Source organism: Dermacentor andersoni, chromosome 6 (genome assembly GCF_023375885.2).
Source record: "Dermacentor andersoni chromosome 6, qqDerAnde1_hic_scaffold, whole genome shotgun sequence".
In the NCBI taxonomy this organism is placed as follows: domain Eukaryota; kingdom Metazoa; phylum Arthropoda; class Arachnida; order Ixodida; family Ixodidae; genus Dermacentor; species Dermacentor andersoni.
In genome coordinates, this window is record NC_092819.1 from 137,429,827 (window position 1) to 137,447,126 (window position 17,300).

General features: G+C 49.4%; 1 protein-coding gene across 1 annotated transcript; it reads right to left on the reverse strand.

The window, feature by feature from the left end:
- Nucleotides 1-1,864: 1,864 nt before the first annotated feature.
- LOC126523562 (uncharacterized) lies at nt 1,865-14,909 on the reverse strand. The gene is made up of 2 exons (XM_055066714.1): nt 14,628-14,909; nt 1,865-3,325 (listed from the first exon to the last, which is right to left on the reverse strand). Exons 1-2 carry the CDS (start codon nt 14,907-14,909, stop codon nt 2,549-2,551), a joined length of 1,059 nt encoding a protein of 352 aa, XP_054922689.1. The 3' UTR covers nt 1,865-2,548.
- Between the last annotated feature and the right edge of the window lie 2,391 nt (nt 14,910-17,300).

Here is a 17,300-nt window from a genome sequence, read left to right on the forward strand (position 1 = left end):
ACCATTTGAGTAGAAGAATGAATGCAGGTCGAAATTATAGAAAAACTCAGTGTATAAAGACGGCGTCATGTTTAGATGACACACGTGACCAGTCAGCTTCAGCAATCGTCTGCAAGAATATATTTTTGTGAAATACAGCTTTAATTAGCGTTCTGTTTACTTGCAGGTTAAAGTTCTCGAAAAAAGGTACTTCAGAGTAATGATGTGTGATATGAGGTCAAACAACGAAAACTTGTGGGGGACACAAGAAAGGTTGGACAAAGAGTAGTCAATGAGCGAGCCTAAAAATACTTTTTTTTAGGGCACGCCGCCATTCTCCAGAATCTACGAGACACCAGCTGTGGGGTGCCTACATACAACTACGTCCAAGCATTGTCGACGAACCGTACGGCGCCCATCGACCTAGGAAACCTCAAGACGGACAAATTTCGAGTAGCAGAAAAAGGCACCCCGCGAGGTTCACTTATATCGCTCCTTCTGTTTAACATCGCTATGCCGAAACTCCCGAAGGTTCTTGATAAACTCGACGGCATACGGCACTCCCTGTATGCCGACAATATAACAATCTGAATTCGAAGCGGCTCCCCAGAACAGCACCAGGACGTCCTCCGCGAAGTCGTAGAGTACCCCAACACTGACCTAAAAAATTGCGGACTTGTCTGCGCACCGGAGAAATGTGAACTCCTAGTACTTAAAATCTGAACCCGAGGAAGATCCCCAGTATGTAAACTTACGGAATCGGAAGTCTCTCTTGATGGCGTCCCTATCCCTCAAATCGACTCCCTCCGGATTCTTGGCCTAAACATCCCAAAAGACAGCTCAGGAGTCAGAACACTACGGAAACTTCAGGCTACCGAGACTCAACTGGCACACCTTGTAAGCCGCGTAGCCAACAGAAGAAGCGGTATGACAGAACAAGATACCGTCTGCACCACCCAGACACTCCGAGGGACTCCGACGCTAAACAGCCCAGCAGGGAAGCGCGCGGACGCCGCGTTGCTGATTGCCGCCGCAGCTGATCGCTCCGACCTACGCTGTATGGTCAAGGTCACTTCCCTTCCCTTGTGTTCGCCCCTGGGGTCCTGTAACGTCATTCCGGAGCCGTCGCAGAGCTCCGACAACGCAAATACCTCCTCACTTCCATGTAGACGCCCGGCGCCAACGTTGCCCGGCGCAGCGAATTTGATGCGAATTTTGATGCGCCAGTACAGAAGCCAGGACTCCTTTCCACGCGCCTCCGTTTAACTTATACCGACCGTTACACTTGTCGTCCGCCATAGCACTCTATCTAATCACAGCCGCAGTTTTTTTTTTTTTTTTTTTTGGCGTGGAGCACTTGTGCTTTTGTAAGAAGGTGGCATAATATTAAACCGGCTAATCAATAGAAAACAATTGCCTGGCATAGACTGAACATCTATCGAGCAGCGCGGATGTGATGTCCCGCCTTCCTCTCTCTCCTCTCCCGGCGCTTACCTGCTCGCTCGCTCGCTTCCTCGCAACAGCTGCGCATGCGCACTTGTTACATGCTCTGACGTCATCACCGGAGAGGACGCGTAAGGTGCGCTTCGTGCGCTGCTCGCTAGGGGGCTACGCCCCGCCAGGCGACGCGCGCTGCGCTTCCCCCACGCCCTCCCTTCCTTCTCGCCCGCATATCGTGCCAGGCGAAAGGCTTTCACTCGCTTAACCTAGACCACCAACGCCCAGGTGCGAGTGCCGCTAAGAGACACCTAAGTCAAAGATTAGCGTCGCCTACCATTTTTTCTTTATAGATTCATCAAAGCAAACCTTCTATTTTCGCAGCAATGCCAACTTATGTACGATGCTTTAGGCAGGGGTGGGTCATAGAGAACACTAACACCGAAAAGAATGAAAATAAGAATTTAGAACATCACACGCACAGGCCAGGTCGTGGTCTGGACATTAAACAATGTTTGCAATGTAAGAAGTTAAAACGACTGGGAACGGCAACATACTAAACGACACACCCTTCAGGAATAACTGCGGATACATGCGGCCCGTTCCACAGGCTATCAAGCAGTTTCATAACAGGTGATTCAAGAAGGCATAACTCTAGCACCTAGGGCAAGCATAAGAGGATGTCGCATCTTGGTTCAACATACATGAAACGGCAGCTCACAAGTACTACGTCCATAGTAAAACACCACTGAAGTCATCATTCTAAATCACTGAGGTTCGCGAAACTGGCAGGAAATAACTGAATCAATGCAAAACCAAAGTGGCAAGAATAGCTCATTAGAAAATCCAGAATCAAAGAGAACAATGTCGCGCGCGTTCACCGGATTCAAGTAGCAGTGTACGTGTTCGACACAGCAGGCGCACAAGAACAAAGCAGCTAAATAACGTGACAGACAAGGAGCACTTTGAGATCCTAGTTGAAGTTACTTCCACGGTACAAACTTGAAAAGCGCCAATAACTACGAAAGCATTTCACGAGGTATCGATGAAGAAAAATAGGATGCGCGACAACTCGAAACGTAAAACAAATGTTAGTTCTGTTTCTTTTGTATCCCTTAGCACCTCGCTACTATCAAATGAAATGATGCGTGCACCCCGGCTGATGCACAGCTTTCGCGCCACGCATCCGTGATAGGTGGAACTGAAGCCCAGTGCGTCTGTCTTCAGAAGGCTCTTCACAGGCAGTGGCCCAGTCGATCTGCGGCTGCGACGCGCAACCAAAGCCATTGCAGAACTCTCCGGTGTGCCGAATGGACTCCGACAGGCTCAGCCCATCATCGTCGTAGTCCAAGTCGAGAGTCTGGCACGAGTGGTGCAGGACAAAAAGCATGAAGAATACTTGACTAGCCGAAAGATGGTAGTAGCTAGAGTTACTGTATATGCTACCAAAGGTAGCGGTAGCATATGCAGTAACTCTAGTAGTAGCTAAGTAGTAGCCGAACGCCAGCGCCCTCCGGTGCCAACCCGGAGCAGCAACGGCGCGGGCCGTGGATTGCAGCGACAGCAGAGCGTGCTTCAGATCGGGGGCCGAGTGGCGTCCGAGGATCTCTCTCATACAGTACGCGTGAAAGAACAGTTTTTCACCAGTCTTGAAATCCCAGTTCCTTCTGTCGATCAGCGCGTCCCAGAGAGCGTCGGCGAGCAGGACGCCGAGCACAGCGGCATTGTTCACAGCGGCGCCGTTGACTCGAGTGCGGTTGCCTCTGTGGGTGGCGTTGAAGTTGAGGAGCGTATAGACGCCGGCCGAGATGACGATATGACTACCCGCTCTGCTGACAAACGCCTGGAACAAGTTATGTCTGAGCCTGTGCAGCCCTGAGAGGCCCCGCGCAGCGTTGATGCGTCTCACCTGAAAGAATGAAAACAAACTTCCTCAGAGCACTGGAGGGTGACGGTATCGCTCTTGTATCTGTTAAAATGTTCTGTTATTCTCTCGTGCCGCTGCGCCGCCTAACTTATACCTCCCGGCTTCAAGTAAACCATTTTGCACTACTACTGGATCAAAACATTTGAGAATGAACACGTCGTATATACACTGATATGATAGGCCTATACTGTCGCAGCCATGTACGTGAGTACGCACGACTGAAAACGCGGCGACACCTTGAATTTCGGATTCACCGAGAGTACTGCACAACGCGCACGCAGGAGAGCGTGGCTGTACTTACTAGGACAGGCGCGCATTTCTCTGGCCCTACGCGCGGCTTGCGAAATCGGTGACGAGGGTACTCGGTGACTGAGATAAAGTTGCACTGGAATCCGTAATGTCATTTTGTTGCCTAAACGCTCGAAATGTGTAACAGTGCGTGCACGGCTCCTTCTTCGCCTCGAAATCTGCTTCGCTAGATGATCGTTTTTTTTTTCTTTTGCACAGAACCTTTTTTTTTTTTTCACCGTCAGGTAAGCAGGAAAAGCCCTGGCAATTCTCGCTTACATCTAATGTCACGTACTATAGAAATGTGCTAATTAGGCCTCCTGATTTACACGGTGCGATAATAATCGGGCTTACTAATATGTCTTTAAGACAATCAAGAGTTGTTGAACAAGGATTGCCGCTGAAGTGCCGCTTTAGGCCAAGCAACACGTGTTGTCGGATGACTGTTGATTACTTCAAGCCTACGTGTACGTAGTGAACTTCTGTCCTCATTAATCGTCCTTTGGATAGTGCTCACCTTGAAATGGAAATCGCGAAATTCCAGCACGTTTTCGAAGTAGTTATCGCTCGCGTCGGGCAGGTGGTGCGAGTACGGTGCTGTCATGTCCACGGCCAATACGACGCGAACGCCTCGCACCACCCTGCGAACCTCGCTCGAGTTTAGCTATGCGGGAAAGGTGACTTGAGCGGCCGCAAGCACGGCGTCGGCGACTCTGTGGAATAACGGCAGCACGACAGCGTCTCGGTCGGCACTGGTCATCTGCTGCGTCAACAACACGTCCCAGAGTGGAAACAGTTTCACGATCTCCTCACCGCAGAAAGCCGCCCAGGCCACTAGGCTAGCGGCCACCTCCATATTTGTGATTTCTCGGGCAAACATGGACCACGCCGTATGGACAGAGAGGTAGACGAGCGCCGCTGCCTGGACGGTGGCGCCCTTGTCGACGAGCACTTCTACGATGCTCACGATATTGGAGGGATCCTCCAGGCCAATCAGTGCGAAGGTCCTCAGAATTACCTTCCACGAGGACATGTCTGCGTTAGGAAACGCTTCGTCCAGGAAGGAAAACTTGCCCGCGTAGATATTCCCGTCGAAAACACTGCGTGCGGCTTGCAATCGCGCAACCAAAGCCGTCAAGGCGGCGCGAGTAACGTTAAGACCCGTATAACTGTTCGCGGTGTCGAACATGACTTTCGTGAACTCTGTGGGATAGGAAGTGCCGGCCGTCAGTATGTGTGGCGCGGCTAGAGCGGCGATGACGAACACCGTTTCGTTCCTTTCGTGCCACCGTACGCTGTCAGTTCTAAAGACGCTGAAGATGTAGTACCGGAAGTGTAGCAGACCGACAAGTTTGATCAGGTCCACGGCGTGCGGCGAGATCGTTCCCGACCAGCGCCGAAACAGGTCGACGACGGCTTTCACTGCGTGCTCCGCGGTGAACAGATTGCCGACGGCGGAGGCAAGGCAGCTCTCGTGGTGCATCCTGAGGATGTCGCTGACAGGCGAGCGCAGTTTGCCCTGAAGAGTCGGGTGAAGCACGGACGAGGCTAGTGCGCGCTCCACGATCGCCTGGCGGTCCACCTTGTTCTTGTTCTTCTTGTAGCAGGCGTAGCCGATGAAGTTGTTGCAGGGGTCCAGCGTCAGGTTGGACAGCATGATTACCGTTGCGATAGCTTCGGGGCAGCAGAAAGGCGGGACCTCAGGGCCTGGCTCGGACGAAGTGCCTACGATGGCGCGCACCAGGGCCCACAGGAGCGCCGCGAAGCCGAATAGAAACAGCGGTGCTAGCAGAATCAAGCACGCAACGAAAACGCGGTGAACGTGGGTGCACGAGGCTTCGTCAGCGGGCATTTCATTGGGAAGCCCCTAAGAAAGCAAGGATTCGACGGAACGTTCAAGCTACTCCTTCTTCTTCTTCTTCTTTGGCTCGTGGCTCAAGGCAAGTACCAAAGATGCCGCAGTTACCGCTGTAGGGCGCGGCAGTCTATGAAATGGCGAAAAAGACGTTCCCTTATCGCGCCTGCCCATACAAATTTAACTAGATTACTTTGGGTGTCTGGATATAAGGGATTATCTGTGAACGAAATGGCTGAAAATCTCGCGAGAGCGGCCCTCAGTGGCAATGCCCTGTCATTAATTACTTCCTACATCAGCTTACTTAACTACTACAACATTCAGGAGATATGCAATTGCTCAAGACATTTTGAACCCAACTGCAGCAGTTTTTCCCGAATATCGACACGTCCTATCCCCTCGGCACAAAAAATTCGTTTGTACCACCAGAAAAACTGAAGTGATGTTTACCTGATTAAGTTGGCAAACACCATTATTACATTTTTATTATAACAGGGCTGGCCTGGCGCCCTCCTCTCTTGCCCAATCTGTGGAGAGGATGAGACCATAGATCATTTTAAATGCAAAGCACTTCATGGGCAACATTTGCCACTTTCACAGAATTTATCTAGCCGTCTTGGTCTTGGTGCTCTCATCTTCGTTCCGTGAACTTGATAAGTACCAAAATTGGCATAGTATGACAAGAGCGTATGATGAACATAAATCATAGGCACGACATGAATATCATGACATGTGTGTCATCTAGGCCATGAAACAGCCGCCTACGCCTTGGTGCTCTCATGGTCGTTTCGTTAACTTAATTGGCAGGCTCGCAGCACACTGGTTCGCATAACATCGGTTCCCATAGGGCGTGGGATCTGCCGCCTTTTTCATTATCTTCCCTTCTTTATTATCTCCTCTTAGAATAAGAATTTCTTTTAATGAAGGCGAGTTAATAAATTAAAGTCTGGATTTTTCTGCGTGCCAATACCATGATGTGATTATGAGGCACACCGTAGTGGGGGACTGCGGGTTAATTTTGACCACCTGGGCTTCTTTAATTAATGGCCATCCAATGAAAAGTACAAGGGCGTTTTTTTTGCGTTTCGCCCTCATCGAAATGCGGCCGCCACGGCCGGGATTTGATATCGCACGCCCTCCGGTTTAGCAGCAGAACGTCAAAACCACTACGCCGCGACAAGAGGTGGGCAAATGCCTTCATTCTTTTTCTTTTCCTCCCTCACCCTCACTATGCCGGTATCCTCCTCACCTCACCATTAGATTGAAAATTTTTACCGCCCTTCCTCACCCTCATCCTCACCTATAAAAAAATTATCCGCCCTCCCCAACCTCACCCTCTCGCTGAAAAGGCTACCATCATTCTCTTACCATACGTTTTATACAATTTCAGTAAAACCATCTGCTTGATCCGCGAGCTTAGTTTGCAACACTGATTGTTTAGTGCCATTCCTATTGTCAAAGCGTGCTACACTTCTTTCCTTATAGGCGCTTGACCATAGGTCAGCAAAATAAACGGAGCTCACTCAGACTCACTCACAAATTATATTTTTTTGCTTAGAGCTCGCTGAGTCTCTGACTCACCGATATTCTGCGTAGCCGGGATCACGCGGACTCAAACTCATCAGAACTATACTCAGTCAGGCTCACTGGTAATCAAGCTCACCAGATCTATACTTAGCTGGGCTCACTCCGACTGAGACTCACCAAATTCTACTCAGCCGGGTTCACTCGACCTCACTTAGTCAGATCCGTAAAGGTCTTCTAGGCCCACAGATCTCATGAACTCACTCTTTTGAATTGGACATATCAATGACAAAAATGCCTTAATGCCAGGCTAATATATAGGGGAATTCAGAGACTTTACAAAAGTTAGTAACTTAGAAGAGAGTATGGACGAGAGTCGTTAATATACAAGAAATTTCCTTGTTTGTTTATTAAATGTTCGTCACGATGTCTTGTAAGAACAAAAGTATGACGCTCGACTTTCGCAGTGCTAGATTTATTTCGCGTAAAGATAAAATGCGCAAAAGCGATCTTTAAAATATATGCATATTCTTATTTGTTTGTGTACGCGCACGCTTTTGTTCCTTTGACGCATGTGTGCCTGTCATAGGCGTATCTACCGGGGGGGGGGGGGGGGGGAACACTTGCCTCCCCATTGTCAAAAGTGTGGGGCAAGGTATGTCATTTGCCCCCCACCCCCCCCCCCATTTTTGAAAGCAACCACTCTCGGCGGAATGCTGGAAAGTCCAAAAAGTACAGCTGAAGCTAAATATACTATATAGGACAGATAGGGAGGGAAAGGGGAAGGCTTGGCCCCTCCTCCCTCGAAAAATAGTGATACGCCAAAGGTGCGAATAATGCGACTTCCGAAATACTGTCTGTCACAACACAGCTTGAATGCTAATCGCATTGTCATCGAGAGTCAACGTAAGATGTGAGCTGCAATTTTTTTTTTAATTAGAAGAACGGGATGTTTCTGGAAAAAAAAAGAATCTCGGAAAAAATTGAAAACAAGAAACCATCTGAATCTGAATCTAAAGCATGAAAATAAATGCAGCGGCGTGATTAAAGTTTTTCCGGTGTCACGAACGGCTCAGAAAGTCGTGTGGGATGTCGTAAATGTAGCAGGTGCGTGCGAATAGTGATATTTGGTATCGAATCGAATACGAATCGAATAGTGCCATAAGCAAATCGAATAAAAAATTTAATACTTTTCTAATAGTATTCGAACCATGAACAGTGTCTATTACAATTAATATAAAACGAAGTTCACATCCCAGTAGTCTTAACGTTAGGAAGTTTGTCATAATACGTTATGAAGCGTTGTTTTAATAAAGCACAAATGGAGCATTAGGAGCTACGAGTATAGTGTCTTCAGATGGACAGGCTCTTCAGAGAGTGCGAGTTATCGCTGTAGAGCGTGTGGCTACCTAAGTATGGCTACCTAAGTATGGCTACCTAAGTAGCGTAGCCTCATGTTCTCATGTTTTATGTCTGCACTGTGCCCGCGCGGGTGAAAATTTAGTGTATTTTTGCTCCAATGTTACATTTATTTGGGCGCGGTTGACGTTCTGAAATATACGAAAAATTTTCACAATTAATCGCATTTAGGAAATGCGACTATTCAACTCGGTCTTTGAATCGAATAGGACACTGATTCGTTATTCGAAAGTTTCCAATGTTCACACACCCTAATACATAGTGCACCTGACGGTTGTGAAAGTGCGACCGCGATACATAATCGAAACTGCAGTATCGAGCCATTCTATCAAGTATCCTAAATAGGATACGGCGTCTTTTAGAGCATACTTAAACTAACCACGCATTAAAGATACCGCATATGGTGCTGCGATGCTCCGCAAGTGTTTCATAAGCCGTATGCGCCCGGCATGGGAATATTGAGAAACGTATATGCAAGTGAAATAAGCCAAAAAGAAAAAAAAGGAAACTCAAGTCATATCTAGAGTTTTGTGAATGGCACCTTGCACTGGAATGCTGCTGCAAACTCTGACAGCTGCTTAACGGGTTCGTTGCAACGGCGCCTCGCGTCCCCGTACAAGGGGTCCGAGTAGTGGCTGCTAGAGCAAACCGCGTAGCACGATGACACAAAGAAAAGTCTGTCTTGAGCGAGGCTCGACAACCTGGCATACGCACTGCTCAAGTCTTGCACGACAGCTAGCCTATACGCAGACAGGGCGGCCAGGAGAGCCTTGGTGTCCACGTGGTACGGGGGCCAATCCGACGGCAGGGTGTAGTTCGAATGTTCAAAGAACCCTGTGCGGCCTCGGTTGCTTCGATTGTGGCTTTGGTTGTACGCCAGCTCGTGAAACAAGCCCCTGAGCACTTCGTCAGCAATTAGCCGGCCAGCGCCGCCGTAGTTGACAGCTGGCGGTAGGTCCGAGTGGTAGAAAGGAAAGACTAAGTAGTCCTCCGCAACCGTGAGTACGCCTTTAAAACTCCATTGATGGCAGAGCAAAGAGCCCGGCTTGAGAACATTCGTGATGTCTTGCTCCTGCAGCCGCCAGCGCCCCACCATCAGATTCAGCCAGTCAATGAAGAAGCGAGCTCGGCGTGACGGTTCTGGAAGCACGCTGGCCAGGAAGCTGTCCCTGTTCAACGGGGTAGCGGTACTATAGGCACAGAGCCGAAGAAACGCCTTACTTCGACCAGCCACGGCATCAATGAGGACGTCTCTCACGTCTCGAACGAAGGACTCGGCTTCCTGATGCTTGGGAAACAGACTGAGCCATCCGACGCCTACTGTACTTTCGATCTGGACGAGGCAGCGGCGCGTGTGAGCCGACGGAGGCAGACCTGCGAGCTCGAGCGTGGCGTCCGCGATTTCTCTGTGGGCCATCCAGCCCAGCTCGTGAGCGACGCGAAGTCCCAGGCTCAGGGTTAACGCCTCTTGCGTCTCGGTATCGAGTCCCAGGATGTAGACGACAGACCGCAACAGACCCAGGTTTTCCACTTGCACGATATCGCTGGGCGAGAAGCGTCGTGCCCACATGAAGTGCTCGTTGAAGAGGAGGACCAGGCGACCGCTTGCAATGCGGAGAGTCGCCGTCTCGGTAAGGTTGCGGATGGACATGCGCACTATTCTCGGTTCAGGCACGTTCATGGCAGGTCCCAGCGATTCTAGTGTGAGCGTGTCCATTGCCTCGATGGTTGAGACGATTTCGCTAAAGGCCGACTCTGAACCGTCGAACAGGCGCAGCATCTTGCGAATGTACATGTGGTAGCGAAGCCATGGCGCCGACCCTGTTGGATAGCCGGCGAATGCACGCACGGTAGCCATCCACGAGCGAAAGGCGGCGCTGGGAACAATCTTCAGTACCGGCTCGGTGCTACCGACGCCAAGTGGAGACAGTCTGATGTGGACTTGAAACCAGAGATGAACGTTCCAGTTTCCAGACAGGTCGAGCAGAATCGCTAGTGGGTCCCAGCGAGATTTTTCGGGCCATGGCAGGTGACGCTCGAACATGAACCTTCTCAGATCTTGCAGGCTGCTCTCCGAAAGTTCAATACAGGACCTGGCTAGGGCGGCCACTTTCTTCTCGACGCTTGTCACAGACGAAACGGCTTGAGCCTGGTTGTGGCTGTCCTGGGAAGCCTGTTGGATAACGTTGAGCGCGCGTTTGTACATTGTATCTTCAGCCGCGTCCACAACAGAGAGCAGACGGTGTTGATGCTTCCAGCCGTCACAGACATACCCGTAGAAATCTATGCAGGGGTCTTGCAACTTGTTGATGGAAGTTCTTATAGCAGCCAGGTAGAGTTGGCATGCCATTTCGTCGCAGCCTGAAAACAGGGGAAGGTCCGCATGTTCTGCATAAGCCCTTCGGGTGCTGGCGCGGAGAATGTCGCGGTACTTTATGCGAATCCATAGAGTCGAGCCAAGATAAATCAGAAGAGCGACGCTGCAGAGGATGGCCGTGGTGGAAAGCACTGCTTGGAATCTCCGGCTCATGTACCAATTCCCTGGTCGAACCACTACTTCGACGTCATTGCGTTCCTGCGAATGTAAATGTAGGCGCAGAGACGTCGCTTTATATAGCAGTTTATGAGAGCAGAGGTCTGTAGTATGCCATCAGTATTACGTGTTTGGTAGCAGTAGTGATAGTCTAATAGTTGTAGCAATTGTATTGTTCGGGCGTACTCTACTGTTAATGGTGATGAATGTTAACAAACCAAATAACACAGAAAACTTTTTTCGTTTCCCACTACGCCATGTCTATGCGACATTGGTGTAATACGGGTCCAAATTGAGAGCTGTGGCGTACAGCATCTATGCAGCTACACACTGGTCAAGGGTGGTGTTCACAAAGTTTCTATTAAGCAAATGCCTTTCGTGATTAACCACAGCCGCGGGCATCATATCGCCGCGGTAGCCTATTATGGCTACCGCGGCTACCGTGCATATCTCAGGTCAGCTGGAAGCCTTGTGCGCAGTCAGAGCCCACGGCTTCCTTGCAGATAACGTCGAGGAGAGTCCACCAGTTCGTCGACGTCTGTGAAGTGGCCCTTAACATAGTTGTTACTCGCGCCCCTCCAGATGAATGAAAGATGAAAGATGCCTTTTCCAGATGGTAATGCCTGTCGCGTTTTTCGCGTTCATGAGTGGTCAAAAGACGCTCCACCGCAGGCGAAGTGTCGAACGCAGCCACTCACGAACACGAAAAGCGCCGAAAGGCATTACCATCGGGAAACGCCATCGCTACCAAATCGTGGTGCTGGATGGCACGAGGCAGGTACAGGGTCCTGAATATTTGGCTGCGCGTGTTCAAAAAAAGATTTTGCGCTCACCGATGCACCGTTCTTGCTCAAATTTTGCACAACGATCGACTTTTGGCATCGACTTTGTCTAGTATAACACTTAGCACGATTAATCGCCTGTTTTTAAGACAAAAATGAGAAACTGTTTTCGTTTATGGGAAAAATGGCGTCTGAGAAGCCAGCCTTGGCATAGACTTGTGTCGCCACTTGCCGTCATTTGCAGGAAGCAGCGTTTCAGAGAGGGCTGCCGTGTGTTGCGCGCTCCTGGAACAGGCGACTGCCCGTCCTGAAACGCTCCTTTATGCAGATGACGACAGATGGCGACACAAGTTTATGCTTGCGCCGTCGCCGCAGCAACTCGCATCCCCATAAGCGCCGGCAAATTTCCACGATTTTTTTTAAAAACCAGGCAACTAACTATGACAAGTGTTATACTAAATGAAGTCGACGCCAACATGCAATCTTTCTGCAAAATTTTAGCAAGAACAGAGCAGCGGTGAGGGCGAAATCCTTTTTTTTTTTTTAACAGGCGCAACCAAAAATATAGGACCTTGTATTTGCCTCCGGAAGCCTCATTGTAGTAGACATTGATGCATTCCAGCTGCAAGTCAGAGTCACCATGGCAGCTTCCACTGAGATCGATGCCATGCTCATCGGCGATCACTTCCCTAAACTTTCCTACGATTTGGTTCCCGCGCAGACCAGCCTGGACTTAAACATTTTCACGCATCTTGGTGTAGATGAGGAGGACAATGATGACAGAACTGATGCTGTACGTAGTCTTCCCGACCGCAGAGACAGTGCACAGCGTCTCAACGGTCGAATACTAACATTTTTTTTTATTTCACGGACGATTACGATACTCCTTAGCGAAAAATTTGAGCAAAGCTCTATACGTGTTTTCATTTCGTGATACAATTGGCTGGCGCGGACAGGCTGTCTCGTGTCGCACGCTGCAAACGGAGCGAAGTGTGGCGCAACTGCTTTGATAATCGGGAAATCTCGAGAGGCTGTGCGTGGGTGACGCGTGGTTGCGATTCACAGCAGCCGCCGTTGACAGACCTCCGCACATGCAGCACTTTGTTTCCATACATGCTGTCAGTGGTGGCATCGGTGAACAAACGACGCACGCTACTCTGGCGCCATCTAGTAGCCATCGTCGTCGCAGAGCCCGTCTTGCGAGGCACTACGCATTCCGTCTCACGCGTTCGTTATAACCTCCTCCTCCGCTTTCGTCCTCGCGCTCTCTTCGCTACCGCCGTCTTTCGTCCACCACTGTGCTCCGCGTTCGATTTCATCCTTTCCCATGCTCGTTCGCTCGGCTACGAAGGACGCCGACGCTTGCGTTCTGGTACTATGGCGTCATCTCATAGTCTCGTGCGGCACTCTGTTTTGCTCCTCACCCTTTCGCCATGCTCTCCTCCCGCTTTCCACCTCATGCTTTCACTGTAACCTTCTCCTGCACTTTCCTCCTCGCGCTCTCTTCGCTATCTCCGCCTTTCATCCCCCGCTACGCTCCGCATTTGCTCTGTTCTGTTTCGCTCTGCTCGTTTGCTCGGTTACGAGGGACGACGAGGGACGCCGAGGTACTCCGAAGCTCAACGCATGAACGCGCGTCTAAGGGCGGGGCTCTAAAAGTTTCCTGTGGGAAATAGCACATTTCTAATCATTGAACTGGATTGCTCGAGGAGGCGGACATCACCTGCGCAATAAATCAAAATGCATAATAAACTAATAAAGAAAGCTTTGTTTTAACGGAAGACTGTCGTACATATTGCTATTTACGAACTTCAGCCGCAATTGATCTTTTAATTGATTGATGCATGGCGTTTAACGTCCCAAAGTAACACTGTGGCTGTGTCATTGAAGGGAACAGCGCAAAAGATGCGACAGGCAAACACGCAGTTCTCTCAAAGATGTTGCCTTACCAGCTATGGACCTTGAGTACTGAAGGGCTATGATAGGCGCCACCTTAGAGGAGGCCTCTGGACCACCTGGAGTTTACTTAACGCGCACCTAAACGTTTTTGCATGCGACAGCCGCCCGGGTTCGAACCCATGACCTCGGTTTTAGCAGCGCAAGTGCGCATCGCTTCAACGTAAACGCCCGATATCGTTACCCTACATGCAGGGCGTTTGAGCGAACACTTTCAAACATTTTTAAAGGTTTCCTGTGACAGATGGCTCAATTCTAGTTTATGAGCCGGTCTACTTGAAGCTGCGAACACTACCTTATCAAGAACATGAAATAGGAAATTGACTCATTAACAAGAATGCACTAATTAATTTTAGCTAATTATCTTATGACCCTTATTGCAATTCACAAATTCTAGCAGTGGACTTCGCGAGGCGGATCCACTTGGAACGAATTCTCAGGACGACACCAGTTTCGAGATATAAATTCCCGAACTTTGCTGACAAATGCATTGGCATTCCAGTTACTTTTGTGCTTCAGTACATGAAACGACGTTTTTTTAACAATTTAACTGAAACGCCAATGCATTTCTCCGTAAAGTTCGGAAATTTATATGTCGAAACTGATGTCATCTTGGAAATTCGTTCCAAGTGTATCTTTCGCCTTGCGAATTCCACGGCTATAATTTGTGAATTGCAATATGGGCCATAATGCAATTAGTTAAAACATAATGGACGTTTATTAATTAGCAGATTTTCCATCCCAATTTTTTGTGCAAGTAATGTCCACCGCTTCGACTACGCCAGCTCATGAACTAGAATTGTGATATCTGCCACAGTCAACTTCTAAAGATTTTTGAAAGTGCTCGCTGAAACACCCCGTGTATGCTCCAACATGCGCACACGGCACACGCTGGTCTAACTCTCGGGCTCGACGTGCTTATCTGACCTGGTTCATCGGCGCCGGCTCTGCGAGGCCTAGCGGGTCCAGCGCGGTGCCTGCGCCATCGCCACGAGCCGCCGCATCGGCAGCAAGGCGCACCACCGCCTGCATCTGGCGCACTTCGTGAAGCTCGTGCAACTCGAGGCGCTGCAAGCCCGGCCGCCTCGGCGGCCGTGCGATGCGGCTGCCGCCGCCCAACGGGTCCACGTCCGCGTCTGAAGAGCTCGAACTGCTGTCACTGCTGCTGCTGCTGCAGGTGCAGGAAGCGCTCGTCCCGGTCTCTAGCATGGCGGCGCTCTTCAACTCGACCCGGTCTCCGGTGGCGCTTGAACAGCGTTCTGCGGTGAATGCGCGCTTCGGAAAGGACAAATTGCTCCGGGAGCTTTAACAATCGGTGTGGCGAAGCCGATCCGCTTTCGATGCGGCCGGTGCTGCAGCTGCTACACCGCGTGGCACGTTCGAAATGCAGAGCGTGACCATTATTCTTCTCTTCCCCGTGTGCCTCGATTGGCGGGTTCTAGTCGCTCTTCGTTTAATAATTTCTTAATTGGCTTTTACAGCGACGCCCTTTATGGATAGGGTTTCGTGCATTTCTCGTGTCCGTCAACAAATCAGTGTGAGCAAAAAATATTGTCGCGGCTCACTGGAGACAAGAGCGGAGAGAGGTATTTAATCGAGAGAATGAGGACAAGCGCTCAGTTCAGGCTTCTTCTTCTCTGGCACCTCGCTTGCACGCAAGAGGTCGTCGTCTTCGCCGTCATCGTGGTTGGGCGCAGATGGCGTCGCGACAATATCTTCATCAGCAATGCCCTGGACCACTGCTCGCGCGCTCGTCGTCGTCGTCTTCCACAGCTGCATCCGTTCCATTGGCGCTCATATCAGCATTCCCATACTGCCCCTCCTTCTAAGAAAGCGCTGACGGCACTGGGCCACTGACGGTCGGTGCGGTGATTTCGTTCTCAAACTGATTGCCTCAATATGTGAGAAATGAAAACACGGATGTATATAACGAATTTATAGCACGAATGAACGCGGATTTATAAAAATATATGTCTGTGCCTAACTTTCGTGACGATGACAACCGATCAAGACAATAAATGTGTTCAAAACTCTGTGTCAATTCCTTGTCGTGTGCTACACAGCTTCGCTGGTCCTCCTCCTTCACACATTGGAATGGTTCAGGATTCTTTTTTCCTGTACCTCCCAATAGCTGAAGTTCTCTTTATCACCCATGATAAGGTTGCGCAATACAATTGGTAGCGTCGCCGCACTGCAGGATTTTCTAAAGAGGACAACATATACCAAAGCAAGAAGTATCGGTAGATCAATATATAGAAGAAAGCTGAAAGAAGGCGAATGATGATGAGGATGATGATGATGAACAGCAGCAGCTGTATTAGGCATAATGAAATGGGGAGCAAGCAGAGGTTACGAACAAGTGTCTGGCCTGTCGGCCAGGCTGTCCAAGCTGGCCAGTTGCTGCTGATGTTTCCAGCAAACGAGAAAAGTACTCCACACTAATGTATTAAACCCCGCCCAGTTACAAGCGTAGGTAACGTTAAGTACTGCCTTTGAAGTACCGCCTTCAAACCCAATGCTTTCCCGCATAAACTGAAGCAGTACAACGAGCTTATTCCTCTTGTTTGTAGACATGTGAGAACCGAGTAATGACGGAAGCGATAAATTTTCATTTCCAGCCCCGAAACAATTAAGTTACGTTAAGTTCCGTAGGTTAGCAACTCAAAGACAATATTCTTCTCCATAAACAGTGAAAATACTCATATGACAGTGTAAATAAGAAGGCATAATTTAGCTAGCGAGTAGCACTTTTCAGCCCCAAATACACGTGAAGACACCAAAACACTCCAGGATGCCAGTTCTTGAGCTGTTTCCTTGTAGGTACCTTCGGGACCTGGACACCGTTGTTTTAATAATGCTCCTTGCATTTTCTGATAATGTTTTTACTGTTATTGGCGCACACTCGCAGCAAAAATCCTGAGCGCGCATTTGTTATAATAATGAGAGGCTTAGAACAAAACGATGTGGCTGAAGGGCTCGGCCTGACAGTCCCAACGTGGGAGCGGCCCGCGTCAACGTAGGGTTGACCTTCAGGACACAATAAAGTTCTCCATGCCATACCATACCATTAGAACAAAACAGCGAAATTCGGTACAAGAAGGCGTTTTTGTACGGTGAGATTATATAAACTTTGTCTCATTGCCTTCTCTAAAGTTCAGACGTGCTGTAAATATAAGAGAAACTGTTAATATAAGGAAACAGAAACGGGTGTGCCCGAAAGATTAGCAGAGAAGCCAGGCATCGATCATTATTTTTCTTATACACACGCAAGAACTCACTGTTGCTGCCTGGAGGAACAATTTACGGTTATCGGAATGTAACCTCTTTGCTCGCTTTCGAGTGACGTCGTGCGTAGAGATGACAGACCTTAGCAATGTCCACAAGCTGTCATTCATTGCATGGTATTACGCACCCACCCTTGCAAAAATCGAGCATAAAATTCAGTTGCATCCGAGCGCGATGTCTGTTTATTGCAGCAAAAATAAACTGAAAGAAAGCAGACTTAAGACGACATTTACGTTTGGACGCCAGATGCACGTGTTATTTCTCAAGAGAAATATGCTACAACGTTTTGCTGGAACTTCGTAGCTTTTCGCCGTG

What these genes read in the sequence shown, in the direction of transcription:
- LOC126523562 (XM_055066714.1), bottom strand. Translation starts at nt 14,909, where the DNA reads ATGCTAGAGACCGGGACGAGCGCTTCCTGCACCTGCAGCAGCAGCAGC. An exon ending in AGCCGGCGCCGATGAACCAG is followed by an intron (nt 3,326 to 14,627) that starts GTCAGATAAGCA and finishes TCATTCTTTCAG; the next exon opens with GTGAGACGCATCAACGCTGC.